This window comes from Trichechus manatus, unplaced genomic scaffold, assembly GCF_000243295.1.
Source record: "Trichechus manatus latirostris isolate Lorelei unplaced genomic scaffold, TriManLat1.0 scaffold00096, whole genome shotgun sequence".
Classification (NCBI taxonomy): domain Eukaryota; kingdom Metazoa; phylum Chordata; class Mammalia; order Sirenia; family Trichechidae; genus Trichechus; species Trichechus manatus.
The window spans coordinates 8,411,788-8,438,955 of record NW_004444032.1 but is presented as its reverse complement, the minus strand read 5'-3'; the positions used below and the strand labels follow the sequence as shown (position 1 = coordinate 8,438,955).

The 27,168-nt window shown below is 39.0% G+C and overlaps 1 protein-coding gene across 1 annotated transcript in view; it reads left to right on the top strand.

The window, feature by feature from the left end:
• Nucleotides 1–15,068: 15,068 nt before the first annotated feature.
• The window catches only part of PRKAR2B (protein kinase cAMP-dependent type II regulatory subunit beta), a 101,297-nt gene continuing 89,197 nt past the window's right edge, over nt 15,069–27,168 (top strand). Inside the window, exon 1 of the mRNA XM_004382602.2 lies at nt 15,069–15,468. Within this exon, the coding sequence (XP_004382659.1) occupies nt 15,168–15,468 (301 nt within the window). The 5' untranslated portion in view covers nt 15,069–15,167. The remainder of the gene's footprint in view (nt 15,469–27,168) is intronic.

The window sequence follows — 27,168 nt, the reverse complement described above, 5'->3', positions numbered from 1 at the left end:
GTTTAATGAGAAACTATTTGTTCTGCAAACCTTCATCTAAGATATAAAAAAAAAACAATTATCTATGTGAGATCAAATTGACAACAGCAACTAAAAAGGTTTGATGGGAAGCCTAAGAGGCAGTGAGTTGAAGATAATGGTGATGAAATAATTTGGAAAAGGATAGTGAGAATAGCAGCACAAGTGGAAGAATGTAATCAATGTCACTGAATTGTACATGTAGAAACTTTCAAAATGGTATAACTGGCTATGTATATTTTCACCAAAAAAAAGGTCCTCAAGGTCGACAAGGGAGAGTGTTGACATGTCATGGGGTTGTTAACCAATGTCATAAAATATGTGTACTGAATGTCTAATGAAAAACTATTTGTTCTGTAAACCTTCATCTAAAGTACAATAAAAAAAATAAAAAAAAAATACTGAGTTCCCTATCATCCTTTTTTTTTTTCCTTTTCTAAAACTGTCTCTAAGCTGTTAAGGGTTGATTCTTCCATTTAGAATTCTTGTGATAGCTTTTGCAGGAAGATCTGGGAGCCTAGAAGCTAATGGAAGCTCTGATAATTAAATGCTAATATTTGCGCAGGGGTTGGCTATCAGAGACCGATAAGGCTCCATAAAATAACCAACCTTACGGTCATTACCCACCTCAACCAAAGATTTAATCTCAATAAAGATGAGTTGATCATGTTGTCGAACAGTTCTATGGCTTGGGCCTTATGAAATACACACGCAAGTCCTTCTTGCTAAATATAAATGCCTCCTTATGAATCTCTCTTTTTGTGGCCATATGTTATATTTAATACAGGGTAAGAGAACCCTCTGCAATTTCTGCTAAAAGGCCTCAATCGCTGATTCTGATATTTGATGGATAACTCATTCATCCCAACTGTGGATTATTTTTTATAATCTTTGATTTCTTTTCCTTTCAGCTTTCAGGTTCTCAGACCGAACAATGGACAAATATTAAAGGAGAAAAACAAAACTAAAAGTATGAATATCATAAAATGTAAAGGAAGAATTTCTTTGAATGGTGTACTATGAAAGATAATTCACTCCAAAACAAGCAAGGATGTGTGATAAGCGACTAGCAGCACTTTGTGCTTGAGGAGTAGAAGCCCAGTTGCCATCAAGTTGATTCTGACTCATAGCGACCCTATAGGACAGAGCAGGACTGCCCCTCAGAGTTTCCTACGCTGTAATTTTTACAGAAGCAGACTGTGACAACTTTCTCCTGTGGAGCGGCTGGTGGGTTCGAACCGCCAACCTTTCAGCTAGCAGAGTCCAGCGCTTAACCACTGGGCTCCCTGAGGAGCAGAAGAGTTGTTAAATAAAATGCCTCTCTTATAGCAAGTGGTATCTGTGAGAGACGCTGGATCATGATGTAGAGATGGCCAGGAGAGGGAAGGCAGTGGGGAAAGGAATCAGTGTGTGATGCCAAGGAAGCAGCAAAGATACTGGAAATCAATGAGAAGAAGAAATCACTAAAATTAAAGAAGAAATGAGCAGGTAAATTTATGAAAGATTCAGGAGGGCATTGACTCAAGTAAAAATTTTACTCAGAGACATACTAAAATATGTAAGTCAGATAAAGGAGAAGATGGTGGACAGATAGACCAGATAGATTAGACAGATAGATAGACAGACAGACAGAAAGATACACTGATAGATAGATACAAAGATAGATCGATAGATAAACAGATGATGAAATAGACAGACAGATAGAAAGATCGATAGATAGATCAATAGATAAAGATAGATGATAAAATAGACAGACAGACAGACAGATAGATAGATAGACAGATAGATATCATTAAAACCAAGAGATGGAAACTGCAGGAGAGCTACCTCATGTTGTTGGGTTTCCTGACCCCCTCACCCCTTCCCACCCCACTCCACCCCTCGAGAAAAGGGATGTCAACAATAACTGTGAGTGAAACCAAGACTCCTAGAGAGTGATTAATGCCTATCCTATGCACTCAGCTCGGGAAAAGACAGCCTCTTATGATTATGCAAGTAACGGGATGAAATAGGACGCCTTCTATTGCTCTGGGATTGTACTGTTTATTTTCCTAATGGGAGACCGGATTTTAAGTTACAGAGGCAAATGTCTGCAAGTTAGAAAGCATAACAAAGTTGATGAGGAAAAAAGAGAGTTCCTGGAACAGACAGGCTTACCACTACATATGCAAATAATTCTCCTACTGTTAAAATAAGTCTTTGGCAGATCTATTCAGTTTGTTTCTGGAGAAAAGGGAAATAATAAAATCCATGACAGCAGTGCTTTTGACTACCTCATTTAAGGAAGTTAACAAAAGGGTAGCAGTAATTGGAGGCTCTCAACATTTTTTAATTCAGACTAAAATTTTTTCATAATTTCATTGCAAAGACTAGTGGTAGCAAGTGACACTATAATACCTCTGGCCTAAAATTATGCTACAATAGGAAGATGACAGACTAGACTTTTCAGTATCTTAAAACCAATAACAGAATGACTAAAAAGAACTTGAACTAGTGCTTTGTCTTAGGTGACAGTCACCAACACAATGAGTTATAATCTTTTAAAAATAGTGCCGGCATATGGGTTGCCTTCTAACTGTGTGAAATATATAAAAATGCTGGGGAAAAATGTGATTAGAATTCCGATACATTATGGATAAAGCTCACAAGAGAAATAAGGCAAGAATATTCATGCAACCCTGTGCAATATGCATAACAATAGAAACTCTGAAAATATACTGCATGGGAAAATGCTAATGAAACATTAATAAGCAAAAATTTCTGTGCATAATCAGTGAAAGTAGAGGATTATTAGAGATTAGAGTCTATTGTTTAGGGAGAAGTGAAGTTGTATAAATAAAATGAGGACAGAATTAGAAATGGCATAGCCAATCTGTTTTGTGTGTCAAAGCATCAGGAGGAAATAATATAGAAAATATGATCGAAAAGTTTTTTTGTTTTTTTAAATAATAGTTATTGTCTCTGGATATTGTGAATATGGGAAATTCTAATTTTTTCCTTATACTGTCTTAGTTTTCAAATATTCTATCTGGACATTGTATGATTATTTCAAATATTATTTTTAAAATTGTGCTACAGATTTAAGGTCAGTGCAGTGTACCAATAAGGGAAAGAGCATATGTAAGTTGTGGCCTACAAAAATATTATTATTATAAGGATGACAGGAACAGATGGATTATGTTTTCATTTTGGTGACAAATACGTAGGTCTAGAGTAAGCATAAACAACTACTGAATGAGACATGGGAGAGGAAAAAAGACAAAAACGAGAAAAAAACAAAATTTTCACTACAATCTTAAGAGTTTTTTTTTTTTAAGGTGAAAGAATACAGAACAAAAATGGGAAGGGATGTTAAATAAAGTGAATATGGGACAGAACTGACTTTCTCCGGAGTTGGAAATTCATAATGTACATATTTACACTGCATAGGATGTGAGGTATTTATATTGAGACACACACAGAATCATAGAACTCTAGACCTAAAAGGAATTTGAGAGATTATCTGGTATCCAATCCCTTCATTTTATAGAAGAAGCTGAGATACAGAGAGACAAAGAGACCCAAACCTAGTTAGAGGGAGTTTGGGACGTGAATATAGGACTTCAGTATTCAGGCTTTCCCACAGCTCTCTGCTCGTTTCGTCTGGTCTCATTGTAGCTTATGGCGTAAGTGAACATCACAGTAAACTTCCGAGAAAGAGAAGGAAATGTTCATTAGGGCTTCGGCGTGGCATGATGAATGAAATGTTTGAAAGGGATGTGTTCAACCCCTCTAAAACTGAAAAGGATTGGATAACTAAGAGGGAAACTAAAAGAAAGAGGTAAGTTAATTCCAGGTTGAATGGAGAAAATCAGGGGTGGACACTGGGGTGTCAATGAACTCAAATGCAACGTAGAAGGTATGAGTAAAAGCGACTGAGATCTTGAATCAAGGCAAGGAAGAGAGAGACCGTGACAGCCTAATATAGAAAACTGATGATGGTCAATGAAAACAGTGACATTTTATGTGGTTAAGGTCCAAGTCTGTAGAAAGATGGATAGACTCAGAAACAATTTTTTTATGGAAAGCTAAATAGCAAAGTTTTCTGGATGTTATGAATGGAGAACAGAGGGTTAATAAACTTCTTCTGTTCAGGGAACTCTTATTTGAATAAAAAGTAGGAAGTAGAAAGAAGGTAAAAGCAGTAAAGAGACATGTGACAGAACAGCAACTACAGGAAACACAGCAATAAATTAGATTTTTAAAGAATTATTTGATGCAAAATAGTGCATCAGAGCCATAGGAAGAAAACCTTTTAATGAAAAGTAGAAATACAAAAGCATAACAAAAAATGCATAAAGAGTGGGTTGGGGATATTTAAATTGAGGTTTATGTTATATTGACAACTAATAACAGTGAACTATAAAAATAATTTCATTGAAGAAACTCATCAATATATAAATATAAAAGATTCACTTTTGATAAATATAACAATTGTGAATGTTTCAAATCTCTTTTTAAATCCCCCAGAAAAACTGTTTTCAACTGAAAATATTTATGAAGTTTTATGAATAAAGCATTGGCATAAAGCATTAAAAAAAAAAAAAAAAAAAACAAAGAAAATTGTGAAGTATTTTCATTACTAGTGCTGTCCTCTTTGTCCTGCTTACCACTAGAATCAGAGGCTCCAGCAATTACTCAACAAGCCAACTGGTGAGGACCAGACTGGGACCTGGCATGCTGTGGGGGGATGTGTTTTAAGGGAGGCAGTCCTATGGAAAATGTTCACATTTCAATAACTGCTGTCTGGGGGCTTTGGCTCTGAGCCAAGGATCTGCATAATGCTATCAGCTGCTCTCACTGTGGCAGCCCTGCCATTTACATTCTCTGGTTCTATTTAATACCAAAGGATGGCATATCTATGTCTAATACCACCCACTAACAGAGAGGACACATTTCTACCCACCTCTGAATTATGTCTTCCAGTTTACACTCTCTTGAACCATGCTATATTTCTTCATAATTATGTGATCTGGTTTCTAATTATTTGTTTAATGCCTCTCTCCAACAAGAATATAAGGACAGGAACAGTTATCTCTCTATCCCTAACTGACTCTTTATATAACCATTAAGTTCCAGTCCATTGCCTTGCACAGAGTAGGTGCTAGAAACAACGTTGACTTCAAGGATGAATTCTCTCTGAGAGTCACTGCAGCTATTAAAGGAAATGTCTGTGTCAAACAGGTAACATTTCATATTTTTTAATCCTGGAAATTGGATGCACTTCAAATACTTTTCACAACTTATTCACTTTGCTTAGTACGACTCTCAGCATTAATATTTTTTGACTCACTGGGATGTGTTCCAAAAATAGGAAATCTAATCTAAACACATAAACTGACCTACAACGTAGCATCCTGGACATATTAGTCCTATTGATGAGAAACTCAGGTTTCAACTCTCTCTCCGACAGTCTCCCACCCTCCCTGGATTATTTCATGCCAAAAAAGGCATGCTTCACAGCAGCTTTTAGTTCTTTAACTGGCAGGTTCTATTTAAATACACAGATAAGCTTTGTCAGGCTGTGCTGCTATTAAAAGTAAACTACTACCATAAAGTAACACTGCAGTAAAAACAATACTTTTGGTCGCTCTTCTGGTTCTTTTAATCTTTACTAATTTTTTGAAGACCTTGTAAATTTAGGACATGGCTTAAAGGAAATTTCAATGAAAAAATAAAAAACTAGCAATAGCTATAGAAGCCATTACAACACTAACTGTATAATACATGAAAACATACACAAGCAATAAATATATTTGATATCCTAATTATTGCATGATCTCACTTTGATATTAAAATAAAAAAAAACCCCGTTGCTGTTGAGTCAATTCCAACTTACAGTGATCCTACAGGATAGAGTAGCGCTGCCTCATAGGGTTTCTGAGGAGCAGCTGGTGGATTTGAACTGCTGAACTTTTGGTTAGCAGCTGAGCTCTTAACCAGTGCGCCATCAAGAAATCCTGGTAAAGACATATGCTCAAATCTTCACTCAGTAGTTGTTTACCTTTTGTAGAGTTTATGTGATTTTTAGCTTATGCCCAGCATTTTAAGACAACGGCCTTATTCTATTAGGATCCATGGTGACTAACATTTTTCCTGTGTCACTAAATCTTTCAGTCTTGAAGTACCAAACAGTGCCTGGAAGAAATGAGTTAACAAGATTTAACCTTAGGTGTCCTCACTGAGTTATTATGACTTCTTTCAGATGTTATCTTAATTTTCCCAGTAGCACGATAATGTCTTAGAATAGGATGAGGTTGCTAAGCTGCTCCACAAATATATCTTTCCAGTTAATACTCGTACGTACTGCTGATCCTGCTACTAAATAGTTGGGAAACACTGGGAATGCCATTCTCTATCTCTATTTTGCCTTGTTTTCTTCATTTACAAAATGAAAGAGCTGAATTAGATCAATGGTTTAAAATATTTAGCAACAAAACTCTTTCTTAAAAAAATTTGTCAAAGCCTGAAATATTGAGCTAAATAGAGCTCCAATTAACAGAGTTTGAAAATCACTTATCACTATCTTATGTCTGAGTATGAAATATTATAATTCCCATTAATAACTTCATGACTCATATTAACGAATAATCATGGAATGGCTGGTAGGTGTTAAGCTCTGGTAGGACCCTGTTGTTTCCTGTGTAAGTCAAGCTATGGCCCCTTTCTTCTGGCAGATTATTTTCTAGAAGGAGACAAAATAAATCCACGAATAAACAAAATAAGAAGTTATAATGCAAACAAATGGATGCACAAACGTGCATTACTTCTAGCCAGAGGATCAAAGAAGTCTTCACTGATGAGGTGGCATATGACCAGGAAGTAGGATTTTCAACTGGCGAAGACTGATGACGTTTTTCAAGTGGGCAAACATAGTAAGTAAAGGTTTGGAGGCAGGGTATTGAAACCTGTATTCAGAGAATAGCACGTGTTCCAGTCTGGCTGTGGTGTAAATGGTATGAAGGGGACTTGAGCTAAAGTTGGACAATAATGCTGGCATCAGATTATGAATGTCTTTGAATTTCATGATAAAGAGTTTTATCTTTATTGTCCAGGCAGTTCTTAGTTCTTTAAGTGGCAGGCAATAGAAAGTCATTGGAAGGTTTTTAGCAGAAAGTGACAAAATCACAAACGTAACTAGAAAAGATTTCCTACGCAACAATGTGTAACTAGAAATGGGAAAGACCAGAGATGGGTCTTAGTAGGCAACAGTCCGAGCAAGAAGCAATGAAGACCCACACTAGGACAGTGGCACTAGGAATGGCAGAGAGAGGACAAATGTCAGCAAGACACCACAGAAGTAGAAGCGACAGGACTTTACAACAGACTCAATCTGGGATGCGAGGGAGAGACAATAATCAACAGTGGCTCTGAGTATCTAAACCAGAAACTAGAAAGTGTTATGCCATTTAAAGAAATAGAAAACACATGAAAGAGCAATTCTTAAGGGGCAGGGCTTAATTTTTCTTTCTTGTAAGTTTGGTTGTTGAATTTGAGGTGTTGACCAGAGAGCCATACAGAATCTTCCAGCAGATAAATGGAATTGTAGGTTTGGTGGTTAGCTGAGAAGACTGAATTAAAAACCTTGATTTATTGGGGAGTTATTTGCAGAGAAATGACACCAGGACTTCTCATAAATGAATAATAACACTAATGCATAATGTGTGGCAGACAAAAAGATCTAAGTGACTCTGACTCCACTAAAAATGGTACCTATCTCTATGTTTGCTATACAGGCTTGGCTCAATGGTGTTATTAAAAGTTCTAGAATTTGTGGAGTAAAAGACAGTTGGAAAATGCAGAAGGTCTTCCTCTAAAAAAAATAAAATGTAGCTTAAACACTGCAAGCATTCCCCTCTACTTTGATACATGTATAACTTGTTTCTGCTGGCAAGAAAAAGACTTAACAGAATTTTCTAGACTACACAGTTCAACAAACAAAGGATATTATGACCCTGAAACAGGGTAAATGGTAAACTGTTCTTCAAATAAATCACACATAGCTCTAAGAGGACTGAAAACAAAAATGGTACATTCTATTCCATAGGGATGCTGACTAGGAAGGGAATTCTACACCTGAGAATCTTGGTTCTTGAATTTCAAAAGTGACAATGGAGTATCTAAGTTGGAGACAGAAAACAAGAACAAAAAAGAAAACAAATGAAATAGAACAAGATATTATAAAACAAAGGAACATTTCACAAATATCCAACTAAGTTCTCTAAATGGGTTACTTGAAGAATACTGTGAAGGACCATCCCCATAAAAAGTGGCTATCTATCTTTAAGATCCTCTGATTTCTAAAACTCATAGACCTTGAAGATGCAGGCTTGGGATTTCCTTCCTAAATGTGGGGATCTCTGTAACTAGTACCTGTTATAGAAACTCATGCTCTCTCTTTTTTAAATCAAAGTCGTACATGTATATCATTCCCACTTCCTAGATGCAGCCACTTTTAACTATTCAAGCTATTTTTCTATTTAATGAAATATTTCTAAATAATATATATCTTAACTATTTTTTGATTCTTCAATTTAGATATTTCTATTGACTTTCTAGAAACCCTGGTGGCACAGTAGTTAAGAGCTATGGCTGCTAACCAAAAGGTCAGCAGTTTGATTCCACCAGGCGCTCCCTGGAAACGCTGTGAGGCAGCTCTACCCTGTCCTTTAGGGGTGCTATGAGTCGCAATTGACTCGACGGCAATGGGTTTTTGATACTGACTTTCTATTAAGTAAAATCAGGACTTAGTGCTCTTATTTCATGTTCCCACAACACATACACAGATAAAACATACACACATACACTCTCCCTGTTCTCATCTTCCTCCCAATATAGTCATATTATACTTTTTGGTTGTATCAGTATATAGTATTTTCATTGTTAGGACTACATGTTGTTGGCTGCTGTGGAGTTGGCTCTGACTCATGGCAACTCCATGTACAACAGAGCAAAACGTTGCCTGGTCCTTTGCCATCTTCATGACCCTTGGTGTGCTCGAGTCCGTTGTGGCCACTATGTATTTTGAGTGTCTTCCAACCTGGAGGGCTCATCTTTCAGCACTATATAGGACAATAGTCTATTGTAATCCATAGGGTTTCCCTTGGCTAATTTTTGGAAGTAGATTGCCAAGTCTTTCTTCCTAGTCTGTCCTAGTCTTGAAGCTCCACTGAAATTGTGCACGATGGGTAAACGTTCTGGTACTTGAAATACTGGTGGTATATTAGCATCACAGCATCCAGCACCATAGCAACACTCAAGCCACCCCATTATGACAAACTAACAGATGGGTGATGGTATAACTACATAAATATTGCTGTGGCTGAGTCACAGCGTTCTCTGATTTATTTCCTTTCTTGTTCGACCTTCTGTTTTCCCTGGAGTTAATTGCACTATTTTCTTGAATTGTCTAGTTTTCTCCAAACCTATTATTTATTGATTTCCCAAATTCTCTGCCAGAGGTGTAGTTTTTCTCAATACAATCAAACACATCAGAAAATTTATCAGTTCCATTCTTTTTCCTTTGGGACTTTCTTCCATCTTTGATTTCCTGCTCCAATTGGACATGGATGATCTCTATACCTGTTGAACAGCTGCTATCCTAGGCCCTCCTTTACCATTATTCTGAGAATTCCCTTAGCCTCTCTTCTGGGTACATCCTCCTCTCTTCTGCCTTTTTTCTTTCTTTTCTCATTCTTCCTTTTTTTACTCAATAGTAATTGAGTGCCCACTATGTTCTAGGCATTGTTCTATATGTTAGGCATACAGCAATATTAGTAATAAAGAGTTCAATAGTTGGTAAGTGAATAATGTCTTTTATAAGGATCAGTATAAAGCTGATTCCTAGAAGGTAGAGGCTGAAGATGTCCCAAATGTCCAACTCTTCCAAACTGCTGTTAACACTCCATCATCTCTAACATCAACTACTCCCCCGCCCCTCAGTACTCATCCTCTTGTCTTTGGGTTGGATAATTTGCTGCAATGTCTCACAGAACTCATGAACTGTATTACAGTTAAGCGATTTATTAGGGAAGTAACAGGGTACAACTCAGAGTCAGGATCAACTTGAAGTAAGAGGAACAATAACTCAGGATGCAATTCCTCAATCAGGACAGCTTCTTCTCGCCTTCTGCTGCCAGGCCTGGCTGGGGGGGCCTTCTTGGGCAAGCATTACACCTCTTAGCTCCATGGGTCAGTAAGCCCCACCACAGCCATTACCTGCCGGTCTCCTGGTTCCTGCTGTCTCGCACAGCCTTCTCTCACTGTTTTCTGTGTTACAGCTCGCTCTCTCCATCTCCTGGATCTCCCTTTAAGCCTAGTGGGATAGCAAAACTGACCAATTCCCTCGTTAGGGTTCCATACACCTTATTTGCACAGTCCCATCCCCACAAGGGTGTCAGGTACCTTATTTGCATTATTAGCAAGCTATCCAATCCCAGTGGTGGGCCACAAGCACGTTATTTGCACAGTCCCATCCAATCATTTGGTGGGAGTTACACGATCATGGCAAGAAAGCCATATAAAAGTGATCAACTGCACCACAGTTGGACATGGTAAGCTTGAGGTGCCTCTTAGACACCTCAAGGCAGATGGATATAGAAATACGGAGTTCAGAGAGAGGATAGGGTTGGAGGTATAAATTTGGGAATTATCAGCATATAAATGGTGTTTAAAACCATTGGAATTTATAAGATTACCTAGGGAATGAGTGAAGAGACAGAGGGGATCTAGAGTGCTTAAATATTTAAAGGTCAGAAGGATGAGACATATCCATCCAGTAGTGGAGACTAAGAAGATGTGGCCAGGGAGCTAGAAGAACCAAGAAAAAGTGGTGTCTGGAAGTTAAGTGAAGAAAGTGTTTCACATGGGCTTCTTCAACATGGATGCTAACTTTATCAAGCAAACAAGGAGAATGTCTCACTTCAGGGAGGGCCCAGTCCCACTTTAAGGGGCTTTCACCTGATTAAGTCAGGCCCACACTGGATATCTTCCTTTTGATTAATTCAAAATCAACTGCTTTAGTACCTTAATTTATCTGCAAAGCCTTTCACTTTTGCCATATTCTACTGGCTAGAAGGAAGCTGCAGAGCCTACCCACACTCAGGGTAGGGGATTATACAGATTACCATTTTTACTTAGTCTTAGACCAAATGTTTATAAGATTACCAGGCTATTAGGCGACTATCTGTTAGTAGACCTGTAGGGTGCCTGTACCTTCTAGAGTCCCTATATTTGGGATTTTTCTCTTTGCTTAAGAGGCAGACTTTGTCATGTATTTAGTCTACCTGACCACTTCATCTGGCATCCCACTGGCCATACTGAACTCTCAGGAGAGGACCCCTCACTCAAAGTCAGCCAGTCCATTGGGTGGTGAAGACCAACTGGCTTCTCTCTCTTGAGAATCTGAATTAGAGACACCAAAATGATAGTCAGTGCTGAACTCCTAAAGGTATATGAAACTGAGATTGATGGCCACAGTGGTCCCTATGCAAGTACAGCCCTTGTGTACCCTTTCAATTGCCTACTCCTCCACCCCTGAGTGAGTGTATATATTTTGCACTTAAGATACATCTTAACTATTGATATGAAATGCTGCATAATTGACTAGTTAGACTTACTACTGTACATTGTAAAGCTTGCCCAAACCATTGGCTTGCCCACTCTGTGGTCTTGTTTTGACAGCTTCATATAAACAAGCTGATGTCTCTAATATCTGTTTAATCTCCCATGTGTGGAAACAAATTTTGCAGTACTCTTATTTCATTCTTAGCTCTTGGAGTTCTTCTGCAATTGCTTCTGGTCTGATTCTCTGAGAAACTAGCGCAAATTGCTTTGTAAATCAACAACCAAGTAATCAATATCAGTGATGTTCTTTCAAAGAATTCAAGATGAATAGTCTCCATAAACCACTGTCACTGCATTCCAAAGTTCAAAAGGAAATATGCTGAAAATGAAAGCAAAGAAAATCTTACAATATACAGAAAAGGTTATGTCTTACTGAATAAAAGTCAGAATACAATTTGAGAAGTGAACATATCAGGACCAACATTTACTTCTTCAGGTCGTGGTTACTGATTTAAGAACTGATGTAAATAAAAATTGTTATCAGACAGCTGTTTATGAAGATGTTTTAAATTCAATATGTCTTCTTTTAATATTATAGAATCTCCTAGGCTCGGAGAGACCGTTGCTGCTGTTGTTGAGTGCCGTCAAGTCGATTCCAATTCATAGCGACCCTACAGGACTCAGTAGAACTGCCCCATAGGATTTCCTAGTCTGAAATCTTTACAGAAGCAGATTGCCAGGTCTTTTCTTCCATGGAGCAGCTGGTAGGTTTGAACCATCGACCTTACGGTGAGCAGTTGAGTGCTTAACCACTGTGCCACCAGGGATCCATACAGTCTGTATAATCCAATTATGCATTTCATGATTAAGTCACTTCCATAGTCCTAAAGAAATGAGGGTCACACCACCCTGGCATTGTAGTTGATGGCAGAAAGCCATCTACTAGTCATCATACACTACATCTACAAAAAGGAATAAATGCAGTTTGGAACACAAAATGTAGGCTACAGCTTTAAAAGTAATGCTTTTTTCTTCGGTCATTCCTGGGGGGAAAGGTGTTAAACATTGGTCAGAGATGGGTAATTGTCCCTGAAATTGGTTTTTCTTAACCCTCAAATGTTTGCTGGGTACATGACTGCTCAGAATAAAGATTATATTCCCAAACTTCCAGTATAGCCATGTGTTTTAGTTACTTTCGCTGTGTAACAAATTACCTCCAAAACATGGAGGCTTAAAACAACTTTTTCATTATGCTTATGGGTTCTGTGGATCAGGACTTCAGACAGCACACCATATGGCTTGCTTCTTCTGTCATGCTAGTGTGAATTCTATCATGTGCTATTGGTCGAAGCAGTCACAAGCCTATCTAGATTCAAAGGGAGGGGAATTAGACTTCAACTCTTGATGGGAGTGGGACAAGAGCAGATGTAGAAGAGCTGATGGGATAGGAGATACTGTTGTAGCCATCTTTGGAAAATTCAATCTACCACACCATGGGTGTGGCCATGTGACTAAATTCTTGCTAAAAGGATATGAAGAATTGGTGTTTAACTTCCTAGAAGTGTCCGTTAAGGGTGTATGTGTGGTAGAGAGGGACTTTCCTTCCCTTTTCCACTTTCCTCTTGGCTGAAATATAGATGAAAATGGAGGTGGGTGTCCATTTTGGACCTTGAGGTAGAAGTCACAAATGAGGTTTACAGAACAAAGGAGCCTGGGTCCCTGATGATCACAGAGTCACCATACCAGATCTGAACTGCCTACGTTTACATTACAGAGAAATAAACTTCTATTTTGTTTAAGCGATTACATTTTGCATTTTCTGCCACATGCAGGCAATGCTAATCTTACTACAACCATCATCATAAATGAAAACTAACGATGCAAATTCATCTTAGATAACTGGATCTGTAAAGAAAATGCTGCTTATATGGTGAAGAATTTAATATTGTTTTCCAACCAGTGACATGTGAGGGTAATGGTATTTTATAAAAGCTTACTTTCTTATAATGTTTGACACAATTAGAAGCACTGTAGTATATTTAAAAACCAACATAACATTATTATTATCGGATTGTTAAGAAATGGAAATAGAGAAATATATCCACTGATAGAGTGAATACAAGTTGGATTATAAAGAAAGGAAGGGTTAATACCCAGATGCATTTTTTAAAACAGACTACTTAATTGCTTCTTGCTTTTCAGTTTTTGAGTTTTGTGAGTCATGTATTTACTCTTTTGTGTGGGTGGAAACATAAACCAAAATGACTAAGTGAACTTGCACCTGAATTATTTTATTTACAGTGATATGGTGGTCAATGTAGAAATGAAGTATGTGTACTTAAATAGCAAAAGACAGTTTTCTCTAATTCAAAACTGTAAATGCCTGCCGAATAAGCCTCATGTCAAAATCAAGCACTTTTACTTTAAAAGCAGACGTTTGTAATTCTATTTCTCTTTATATTGAAGTATTCCTATTTTTGGAGATATAATTCAGAATCACTCAAACTGTATGGGAAAGTTTTTAATAAACAGTAACAGCCTGTCAGGCAAAGCTTTTTTTTGCCTAATGACCATCTGTCCTGATTATGACATTTTATTCAAGTTGCTGTACTATTCTTTTTGAAGGGCATCCCTAACTTTGATAATTGACTCACAATAAATGATGTAGTTGTTTCAGTACATATTACATGTGCTTCATATTGTGCTTCGAGAGCACAATAGAATAGTTATCAGTAAAGCAAAAAAAGTAAACGGGATGGATGGGGAAAAGCTAGATAAAATGAGGTGAAAGGAAAAGTTAGAAAGACGTCACTATGATGGAGTAGCATTTCTTTGTCTGAAAGAGAACCAACACTACTGTATGAATTTAAACAAAAGATATTACCAACACTTAACAGTACAACTAGATTCTAGGAGGAAAACAAAACGCCACTACCGAGGTGGAGGCTGAGGTTTCAGGGCAACTCGCGTGGCCGTAGCTCTGCGTGGTTCACGATGGTGGATGACATGTGGGAATTCGGGTGCGTGGACCGTCCGCTCCGGGGCGTGTGGACAGGGAACAGTGAGAAGTGGCTCGCGGGGGCACCGGCAGTTGTGCTGACTGGCGGCCTCTAGGCCGGTGCACGTGCCAGCAGCGCGCCTTCCAGCACACCAGCGCTCGCCAACGTCCTCCGCCCGGCGGCCGTCCGAGTGGCAGGATCGCGGCGCTGGTCGACGGGGTTGCCATGGTTTCCGGGGTCACGTGGGCGCGCCGCGGCGGGGCGGGGGCGGGGCGGCCCTTGTGGGGGATTGCTGAAGCGGCAGCGGGAGCGGGAGGAGTCGGAGATGCTGCCAGCCCTCCCGGGGCCCTGCTTGCTCAGCCGCCGCAGCTGCTGCACGGAGCAACCGCGCGCCAGGAGCCGCGGGCCGGGCTAGCCGGGCCCCAGTGCGCAGCGCTCGCCGCTGATCGCGCCGAGGCCGGGCCGGGGAAGGGGCGAGGGAGGCGGCCGCCCGCGGGGGGGACCCCAGGGACTCGGCGCCCAGGCGCCCGCCGCCCCGGAGGCAGGATGAGCATCGAGATTCCAGCGGGGCTGACGGAGCTGTTGCAGGGCTTCACGGTGGAGGTGCTGAGGCGCCAGCCCGCGGACCTGCTGGAGTTCGCCCTGCAGCACTTCACGCGCCTGCAGCAGGAGAACGAGCGCAAAGGCGCCGCGCGCTTCGGCCATGAGGGCAGGACCTGGGGGGACGCGGGGGCTGCCGCCGGGGGCGGCACCCCCAGCAAGGGAGTCAACTTCGCTGAGGAGCCTATGCACGCCGACTCCGAAAACGGGGAGGAGGAGGAGGCCGCGGACTCAGGGGCGTTCAACGGTGAGGCCCGGATTCCCTCGCCCCCGATTGCCATTCCCCGCTTTGCTCTTTAATCTTGCAGCTTGCCTTCCCCACCTCTCCCCGCGTTCTCTACCTTTGCTAGCTTCCCATCACGCCCACCCCCTCAGCATCCATTTCTGTCTCCCACTCGCCGCCTTCCTACTCTCGGCATGCCCTCCCCACTTCTCCTCCTGGGGAGGTGGGTGAGCTAAAAGGTACTGTTCTCCCCGCCCATCTGCCCCCTCTCCTTCTGGGCACCAAGGCAGAGGTGGGCCGGTTTGGGGTGGGCATCTGATGGGAAGACAACTTTCGCTGTGGTTGAACATACTGCTCTTGATGGGTACCATTGTGCATAAAGGAAATTGGTCCTCTTGGCGTGCTTTTCTGCGGTTGTATTTGTTAATGGAGTGTCCAAAGATAATAGGCGAGGGCTGTTACGTTTGATTGGCCTTATTGTTGTTAGGGTGGGAGAGTCACTAAAAGGAGCATGAAATTGGACTTACTGGGGCAAAACAAAATTTATAGTAATAGCTTTGACATTCTTGGCAACAAAGTAATCTGTTATTTTCCAATTTACCGCCATTGCGCTGTGTTATTTTTGGACTCAGAAGAAAGGATCCTACTTAGCCTGCGACCCATGGGGTCTTTGGAAAAGGGGGTAATTATCTGCTTTTTATTTAAAAAACATATTGAATGATTTGGTGCTTTTTTTTTTTTCAGTGTGTGTGGAAAACACTGTAGGAAGTTCTGAAACGTTGTTGGTTGTCTTTAGAACGAACAACTAGTAAGTAATTGTTAAGACTGTGCTAGACACTGAAGCTAAAAAGAATGAATGGGAAGGAAAAAATAATTTTTTCAAATAGCTGCTCCTGGCAAGTCCCTCCCCTTATACTTACAATCCTCCTTCCTCAACACACACACACACTCACAACCTCCTGTATTTACACAACATGACTAAATCCCATCTTTATGGCATCTCTAACTAAAATACCATAGTGTGTAAATGTGCAAGTATTTTCTCTTTGTGGTATAAGGTAAACATACTGGCAGCATTTCATCAGCTTTTATTTATTTACACTACTTGTGGTTTGTGTGTCTGCAGTGCATTCCATATAATGAAAACATTTTAAGGCATCATTTCATTTTCTTGTATATGTTCCTAGGAAGGTGTTTCTTTTCTTTGCAGAATTTCATGTTGAAATGGGTTATAAAATTAATGTAATTTTAACTTGTCCAAAGCAGTTACACAAATCCTAGAAATTAGCGCTCTGTGAGGATAAAAAGGAAGGTTGTTAACTTTAACATTTGTAATTTTGGGCTTCTAGTGTTTCCCAGGATAGAGTAATCATAGTCTTAACTATTTTTTTTTTTTTGCACAAGAATTTATCAAATGCATTTCTTACTAAAAACAAGAAAAGGATAAAGGAGTATATATTTTAAATAGATGGGCAGGAGAAGCCAATAATGCATGATGCAGAAAGGGCAGAAGCATCTAATACTGTACCTCTGTTCTCTGGCGCGCGCGCGCACACGAGCTCGGACACATGAGATCGTTCCCCAGGCTGGAGGAATCTAGAAACTAAGGGACTTGGTAAAGAACCTAGATATGTTTGACATATATTGTTAATATAGCTGATAATACTTTGCATCATGCTTTTGAAGTACTTTGAATTGATGATTCCATTTTATCCCTTACAATAATGTATATTGTATGCAGAACAGATTTTATTTCCATTCTGCAGAAAAAGAAATAAACTGTTCACTTTTAAATAGCAGGGATCATTTTATGTTTCTGTCTACTCCAAGACATCTTTACTGTAAAAATTACTTAGTGTGAGTTTGTTTCTTTGTTGACCCATTGTACTGTTTATTCCCCAACCCTACCCCCCGGGATTTTGAAACTTTTGAGTGCACCCAGTATAATTTGGTCATGATCCAATTCACATATGTGTATATATGTACAATAGAATCTTTAGTAACAACATTTTTCTCTAGTAGGTGCAGTGCTTTCTGATATCTTCTATTCTCACCAGTTCTCTCTCACTAAAAGAAAAAAGTCAATTGTGTTTACACCCGCACTTTAAAAGACAATGATAGGCAACAAAGCGGTGGATAAACTTTTTATAATAGGCCAGGTAGTAAGTATTTTGAATCATATATGATCTTGATTGAACATTCTTCTTTATTTCTTTTTATAGCCCTTTAAACATGTAAAAACCATTCTTAGCTCTGGGTTTGGGGTTGTATAAAACTGGCTGCAGCCCAAGGCCATCGTTGTCTACTCCTGGTCAGAGGAAAAAGAAGAGTGCCAGTAGGGGAAGAATAAGACTGAGCCTAGAAATTATAATCATATCTTTTTAGTGTTCATATCCAGAAAAGTGCCAAAATACTAATACTTTGGATATTCTCCTGTTGTTGTAAAGAACAAGTGCTAGAAGGCAAGTCTTACTTTACTGTGACATAGCAGAAGGACCTGCTGGATCAGTAATTCTTAAATTTTAGTATACATCTCAAGGAAGTTTGATTCAGAAATGAACAATCACTGGTAGAATTCTTGCATAGCTTTTTTGAATAGGTCAGGATGGGACATGGGATCTGTTTTTTTAACAGACATCCCAGGTCATTCTGATGTAGGTAGTTCCGTGACCACTCTTTGAGAAACATTGTCTGGAAGATCAACATATAGTAAAAGATAATTATCTTATTAACAATTAAAAAGAAATTTAAAAAAATGATATTCGCTGTATTTTCTTAATTCTTCTAGCTTTTAGAGAAAGCTGAGACTATAACTTTTCCAGTCTTTCACAGCTGGTATGTGGCAAAACCGGGATTGGGACAGAAGTGGGCCTGGCTCTAATAGTTGTGTTTTTTAACTACTGGGGAAGAGACCAGGGCCACCATCGCCTGAGCATCCTTTATATACCAAACTATTTGAAACCCTTAATGTGTTTATCTTTAAAGCTCTGAAAAATGAACTTGTCCAAGGTCTCACAGAGAGCTAGTAAGTAGCAGAGCTTGGCTTCTTTACCTACATATGTCTGATCCTGAAACCCAAAGAGCTCTTTCTAAAGGAGATTGCCCTATGGGCTGACTCCCAGGCCAGGTTATCCTGGTCATTTTTCCATTGAAGGTGATAGATTTACATCGATTGGTTCATACCCTCTTTCCTGAATCCCTTTAGAACAAGTGGTGGTGTTTTTGAGAGGCTGGTGTTAAAAGACAAGTTTTTGACCACGAAACTAGTGCGCTTGACTCATAGGAATCAAGCATATGACCTTGACCTCAAAATATGGTTATATCAAATTAGCAAACTGGGCAACTACAGTAAAGTGGAAAAATGTTGTCTGGTGCAGGGTTCAGTGATTTTTGAGGCTTAAGTGAATGGCCATGGATATTGGCAGTATGCCAAATAGTCAAATGGGTGTAAAGGTGGGCTTTACTTCTTTCTTACCTCCTAAAGGCTCGTAACGTCCCCATCCCGCTCCTATTCTCTTCTCATTTTATCAATTCTGTTTTTTACATTCAGTTTGCTGTCAAGTGATTCTGGTTAAAAAGGCAGCCTTTAGGTGTTAGAATGGTAAGCCTTATGGTGATCCAAAGGGGACCCTTGAAGACCTGAAAGAAGTTGTAATGGAAGCGTGTTAGCATCTGCTTTGCCTCCCTCTTCCCCATCCTACAAAAAGCAAATAAAGTTTGACATGTCACTTCTGAAAGGATCATGCCCTTGTTGTTTTTGTTAGTTGCTGTTGAGGTGATTCTGACCCTTGGCGACCCCATGTGTTACAAAGTAGAACTGCTCCATAGGGTTTTTTTTTTTTTTTGGCTGTTCATCTTAATGGAAGCAGATCACCACACCTGTCTTCCACAGTATCACTGGGTGGGTTCAAACCACCAACGTTTACGTTAGCAGTAGGCTTAGAATATATTAGAAGGATTTACAATAGGTCAAAGAATTGGATCAGTACCAATTTGGAGTGAAGTCCATACACACATCATCATGAAATTTTGTTACTCAGTTTTTTTCAGTGAAACTGCTGAAATTATAAAATGAAATAAATGAAATTCCAAATTACCCTGATGAATATGACAAGTGGTCAGAAACAACAAAAAAAATTGCATATGACCACATGCAGAGCAGTCAACCTTGGAGAAAAATAAATATAATAATATAAAATACGGAAAAACTATAATTTTACATCGTTGTGGAAGAAAAAGATTAGGAGTTCAAAGTGGATACCCAAGCCAAAAATATAGCCCTTTACCTTATAAGGAATGCTGGTGGTGCAGTGGTTAAGGGCTCGGGTGCTAACTAAAAGGTCGGCAGTTTGAATCCACTAGCTGCTCCTTGGAAACCCTGTGGAGCAGTTCTACTCTGTCTTACAGGGTTGATACGAGTTGGAATCAACTCGATGGCAACAGGGTTTTTTTTTTTAACCTTATAAAGCAAGAACATCAAAAGGGTATAAATTGAAATTTACCATGTAATAACTGACTTAATCCTCTTAAATTCTGCCATACATTAAATTATCTACTTTTGATTTTTAAAACTTAAAGGGAATATGGAAAACTTAGACGAGATCCTGAAGATCATGCAAAATATTGGAATGTTAAGACTCTTGGGAGGATTAAGAGAACCAAGAAGAAATGGTTGAAGGAGAATTGAGAAGGATTTTCATGTGTCTGAAGAAGTTTTTTGAAAAGGATTATAGAAAATATTCTTCATCTCAGATAAGAGTTAGAACTATGCTTTATTATAACTTGAAGAATAAAAGTCAGAAGTTCGTCTGTCTGAAATGTTTAACATGGTCTGCCTAAAATGAGGTGGCAAAAGCAATAAAGACAGTAGATTGACTTCCCAAAAATCTACCATGCCTATGCTGGGAATAAAAAAATAAAAAGCTCTTTACCTATTGAGTTCATCATCTGACTGATAGCAGGAAATTGTAGTGAGCAATGGTAGCTTTAAAAAACTTCTTTGGCCGATGTATTAGGCTCATGTCTGTATTCCCTCATTTAAGAACTTACTTTCTCTATGGCCACTAGAGCTTATTATGAGAAAATGCAGCCAATTGTTAGCTCTTGCCTCCTGCTGCATGTGCCACCAACATACCCTAAAAAATTTATTTTAGTGGTTATAGTCATCTTGTACAACTGACATATTGAAAGTATGCTTTTACTCTATCATCAACCTCTTGAATACGTTTAGTCAGTTTGAAAATTTTTATGAAAGTTTTTTGGATTAACTTTAAGTTCAGACATTTATTTTTACGTATGAAGCACGGTGCTAGGCATGTTGGCATGTGTTATAATATTAATAGTACCAACCTCGTAAGGTTGTGACAAGGATGGATGGGTTAATTTTGTAAGGTCCTAAGAACAATGCACGTAGCAAGCATTGATTACATGTTAAATTATCTCATTAATATGAACTCTTACAGAAGTGTAAACTTTTATTGCAGAATAGCAATTTCATTGTATTTTGTGGAAATGAATCTAGTGTTTTGCGCTTTATAGAGAGATGAAGTAGGAAATGAGCTTATGTGGCAGTTCCACTTAGGATTTAATATGAAGTTATGTTGCACAGTAATAAAACCCCCATCCTTTCCCCAACTCGTAATTTGCAGCTAAGAGCTCCTGGATTTTGTTATCAATGAGATTTAAGGTCTTCAGCTATTAGAGATTTGCATGGTAGTTCGAAATCTTCCTGAAATGGATTGCAGCATTCATAATAGTGGCTAAAATATTGAAGCCATTATTTTAGTTACGAGCATAAAGCAATAGTGTTAGAGGTTTTTAAAATATTTAGAGTTATAAATGGTAACCATGATTTTCAAACTAGGATTAGTTAAGAGTATTATTCATTTAACAGTAATATTAAGTGGATTGGGAAAAACAGAGTATTTGAAATACGTAGTGTCTTTTCTCCTCTTACCCATTTGTTACTTTAGTCTTTGGAAGGATGAAGGGAGTGAGGTAAAAGGAGAAAGACAGTGGAGCTGGGAGAGAGAGGGGAAGAATGAGCAAGATCAATTGGCAAGTCTACAGGGCTCCTTGAGTTACTTATGCTTGGTATGAAGAAAGTAGAGTGAAGACAGCAGAACAAAAATTGAAGCATTGGATATTTTCAATTTTCTACCTATTAAAAAAAATTAAACTAAGATATTATTTAATGACAGACAGTTACAAGCTTCCATTTGAGTTTGCACGTAAAGTGATGTAACTGGGTGAAACAGGAGTAAGTATTTAATGGTTATTTATTGTTGCAAACCTCATTCCATGGATTCCAGTGAATTTCCAGCTGTCAGGATTTTGTTGCTAAGTGTGTTAAAAAAAAAATGCATTTCTTTTTCAATTGTGTAAATACTAAGAGAAGATCTTCAAATTTGTCAATTAGGAGTTTGTTTATGACCCATTAAGAGAGTCATTTATCAGGAGTAGTTGCAGTGGAGAAAGTTTATGGTGGGGATTGATGCAATATTTTAGGGTGAGGGTTACAGTGAAGGAAACTAAAGTAACTCACCATACATTGGAAGTGTTGGGAATCACATAAAACTAGAAGGAAGGGGACTGAGACCTGGAATGGCCTATTAGGAGAAGGAATGTGTGAAAGGTGGAAGGTAGGATGTTGTGCTCATTTACTAACTGCACAAATATTTATTGAGAGCCAACTCCATGCATTTTTTTTTTTAAGAAAAAAGAAAAGGTTACTCTCTTTACATTTTTCTAGACTTTTTAAGAAACAATTATTTTGCCCATAACTGTCTCATAGATAGTGTATGTAACCTGTTTCATTAACAGATTGGCCAGCTGAGAGCCGGAGAAGTTCTTACCAGTATGTTCTTATTCATACAACTATCACTAACACTTTGTTTGATATTTATATTAGTTTTCATGTTATGAATTCTTTGTCTTCCATCAAGGTAATAAGGTTTAAAGGCTAAAGAAAGATACTTTTGTTTGACTTTGCTTTCAGAATTTCCAATTTTTTGCTCTTCCTTTTTCAATGCAATCGAATCTAATATTAGACTTTATTTTTGTATCAATGAAGAGACAATTAGAAAAGAAAAAAGACTGTAGTGAGTTTTCTGAGTTGGATGAATTGCTATTGTTGTGTTCTTGGTCGTGTTATTATCCTTCCAGTTTTACCCTTACTATTTAGTTGTGATTGGAACAGTCCATAGCCCCACTATAAAAACCTCACTTATGTTGCTGATCTTTATTTTATGGGAGCAAATTTTGTGTTTCAGAAATTCAAAATGACTCAGACTGTTCCATTATGTAATTATTTTATGGAAAGAATTGGAACTAAAATTTTCAGGTCATGGCTTATATGAAAACAAAACAATCTTAAAAAAATCAGAAATACAAACGCAGTTGGTGTAACATTTATAAATGTTTCAGCAATAGGCTCTGCCATGTGTAGCTTAATATGTTGGGAGAGTGAAAAAAAATCTAGTTACTGCTGTTTAAAAATGTTTCTTCATTTAAAAAAAAGCAAACAAACACAAAAGGTCAAAATATAAACACATGTTCCACATAAAAGCGAAGCCAAGAAGATATACTGTGTGCAGTTATTCCGGTATCTGTTTGGCTAGGGACTGACATTGTTTAATTTACATTAGCTGTTCCAAGACAAAGTAGTTCATGGGAATGATATTGAGGGAATTTTTTTGGCGTAAGAAAGAAGGAAAAAAAAAAACTTCAATTTGCTTAAATATATTTCAGTAAGACCCAAAGGAGCCCTGGTGGCGCGGTCGTTAAGAGCTCGGCTGCTAACCAAAAGTTCTGCAAGTTCCAATCAACCAGCCTCTGCTCGGAAATCCTGTGGGGCAGTTCTGTCCTATAGGGTCACTATGAGTTGCAGTCGACTCGACAGCAAGGGTTTGGTTTTCGTTGGTTTTAAAGATCCCAAAAAGCATCTTTTCAAAAGGTCATGTTGAATTAAAACATAACTCAGCTGTTTCATTCCAGTTATAGAAAGATAATGTTTGTTAAACGGTATTCTTTTTATTTGATAATAATTATTGACTTTGGTAGTATTAATAGGGTAGCATGAGTATGCCATATATCAAAATCTTTGCAGATATCAGGTGTCCTCTCCACAGGTGGAGCCCTGGTGGCTCAGTGGTGAAGAGTTCGGCTACTAACCAAAAGGCTGGCAGTTTGAATCCACCAGCCCCTCCTTGGAAACCCTATGGAACAGTTCTACTCTGTCGTGTACAGTCACTATGAGCCGGAATTGACTGGTCAGCAACAAGTTTGGTTTTGGGTTCTCAACAGGCAGACAGGACTTTGTAGCAATATGCCCTTTCCCTCTCAGTCTTTTCTGCATGTGTTGGGCTTTGCCCATGATAGGTGCTTAAATTTTTTTTTTTTTTAACATCAAACTGAATTGAATAGTAATAGTAGTAAATGTGTGAAAATGTATATTTCTAAAAGTGATTGAACTCTTAGGCATGTACATATTCCAAATATTCAAATAATCTTTTATATTAGTGCGTTTTTTTATTGCTGTAGTTTAAGTGAAAGTTTACAATTTGAGTTAGTCTCTCATACAAAAATTTATACAGACATTGTTATGTGACCCTAATTGCTCTCCCCATACTGTGACAGCACACTCTTCCTTTCCACCCCTAATTTCCCATGTCCATTCAACCAGCTCCTAATTCTCTCTGCCTTCTCATTTCACCTCTGGGCAGAAGCTGCCCGTTTAGTCTCATGTATCTACTTGAACTAAGAAGCACACTCTTCACGAATATAATTTTGTGTTCCATAGTCCATTCCAATCTTTGTCTGAAGAGTCGGCGTCGGGAATCGATTTAGTCCTGGGTTGACAGAGTCCAGGGGCCATGCTTTCTCGGGTTCTTCCAGTCTTAGTCAGACCGTTAAGTCTGGTCTTTTTACTAGAATATGAGTTCTCCAGCTCCATCAGGGACTGTCTATTGTGTTCCCTGTCAGGGTAGTCATTGGTGATAGCTGGGCACCATCCAGTTCTTCTGGTCTCAGCCTGATGCAGTCTCTGGTCTATGTGGTCCTTTCTGTCTCTTGGGCTAATCCCTTCCTTGTGTCTTTGGTGTTCCTCATTCTGCTTTACTCCAGGTGGGTTGGGACCAATTGATGCATCTTAGATGGCCGCTTGCTAGGTTTTAAGACCCCAGACGCCATATATTAGTGTGTTTTAAAACATTTTTTTATGAAATACGAAAACTTTAACCCATCCTCATTTCAGTTTCACAAATTTAGACTTCATTATATTCAAAATTTTAAAAAATGTTAATATTAACATAATAAAAATCATGGTTTACAGTAATATTTGGACCTATTTAAAATACCATTTTGAGGAGTAAGGTGCAGCTGACCCAAGTCATGGTATTTTCAGTTGCCTCATATGCATGTGAAAGCTGGACAACGAATAAGGAAGACGGAAGAAAAACAGATGCTTTTGAATTATGGTGTTAGCGAAGAGTATTGAATATACCATGGACTGCCAGAAGAATAAATAAATCTGCGTTGGAAGAATTACAGCCGGAATGCTCCTTAGAAGCGAGCATGGTGAGACTTCGTCTCACATACTTTGGACATGTCATTAGGAGGGCTCAGTCCCTGGAGAAGGACATCATGCTTGGCAAAGTAGAAGTTCAGCAAAAAAAGAGGAAGACCCTCAATGAGATGGATTGACACAGTGTCTTAGTCATCTAGTGCTGCTATAACAGAAGTACCACGAGTGGATGGCTTCAACAAAGAGAAATTTATTCTGATGGAGTGGGGGAAGGGTAGGATGCAGAACTCAAATTCTAGTATAAAGACCAGATTTAATGGTCTGACTGAGACTGGAGGAATCCCAGAAAGCATGGCCCCCGGACTCTCTGTCAACCCACAACTAAAACAATTCCCAAGGTCAGCTCTTCAGACAAAGATCGAACTGGACTGTGAGACATAAAATGATAACTTGTAAAGAGTTGTTTCTTAGCTCAAGTAAATACATGAGAGTAAATGGGCAGCTTCTCTCTGGAGGTGAGATGAGAAGGCAGAGAGGGTTAGGAGCTGGTTGAATGGACATGGAAAATCGTGTGGAAAGGAGGAGTGTGCTGTCACAGTATAGGGAGAACAATTAGGGCCACATAACAATGTCTGTATAAATTTTTGTATGAGAGACTAACTTGAATTGTAAACTTAAACTACAACAATAAAAAAAAAAAAAGAGAGAAATTTATTCTCTCACAGTCTAGTAGGCTACAAGTCCAAATTTAAGGCATCAGCTCCAGGAGAAGGCTTTCTCTCTTTGTCAGCTCTGGAGGAAGGTCCTTGTGATGCATCAGTCTTCCCTTGGTCTGGGAGCTTCTCTGTCTAGGAACCTCAGGTCCAAAGGACACGCTCTGCTCTGGGCACTGCTTTCTTGGTGATATGAGGTTCCAATGTATCTCTGCTCGCTTCTCTCTTTTATGTCTCAAAAGAGATTGGGTTTAGACACTATCTAATCTTGTAGACCTCATCAGTATAACTGCCACTAACGTATCTTATTACATCATAGTAATAGAGTTTACAACACATAAGGAAATCACATCGGATTACAAAATGGTAAACAATCACACAATACTGGGAATCATGACCCAGCCAAGCTGACAGATATTTTTTTGGGGACGAAATTCATTCCATGACACACAGTAACTGCAACAATGGGCTCAAACATAGCAACCTTTGTGAGGATGGCACAGGACTGGGCAGTGTTTTGTTCTCTCAGACATGGGGTCGCTGTGAGTTGTTCCGACTCGACGGCACCTAACAACAACAATAACATTCAAAATCATGAGGCTTTATTATATTTGGGCCTAGCATTTGATTGCTTTAGAAAATGCAGAGAACACATATATGTAGGCTTATTTTGCCCGTAAGGATTTCACATTCTAATCTAGGAGACATTCTGACCCCACCTGAACCTCCAATGCTGTATGCCACTGTTTCTGCATACATGAACCCCGTACTACATCTGTAAAAGTAGTCTGTTGCTGCGAACTTGCTTTGTCCTTTTTCATCGCTTTACCTTACTTCATCATTCTTACCATCTTGATACCGTCTGCTCTCCTCCCTTAACTGTATAAATCTGGCTGACTCCCAAGACTCACTTGTTCCTTGGAGACCTCCAGTTTTCCTCTAGCTCCAGCACAGACCTCCCTTTCTTTAAGCTTCAAAGCGATATATCCACCGCTTGCCAGATACCTCTCTTTGCATGTAGTTCGGGTACCTCCAAATAATTTTGTCCCAAACTGAATGTGTTATCTTCTGCCTCAGTTATTCTTTCCTATGTTCTCTTCTCCTCCTTATCTGCTCCTCCACCACCACTAAGTTGATAAAATGGTTGCTAGAGCCCCCTTCTACTGTTTCACACTTCTTAAACCTGGTAGTTTACTGTCATGGAGGGAAGAAAAACTAGATAGCTTTTAGTTGCTAAAAACTTAGAGGAGTAGTGACATGAAAAATCTGAAACAGTGGATAATTTTTTTTTTATTGTTGTAGTTTAAATGAAGTTGACATTTCAAGTTAGTCTCCCATACAAAAATTTATACACACGTTGTTATGTGACCCCAGTTGCTCCCCCCGTACTGTGACAGCACACTCCTCCTTTCCACCCCTGATTCCCCATGTCCGTTCAACCAGTCCTAACCCTGTCTGCCTTCCCATCTCACCTCCGGACAGAAGCTG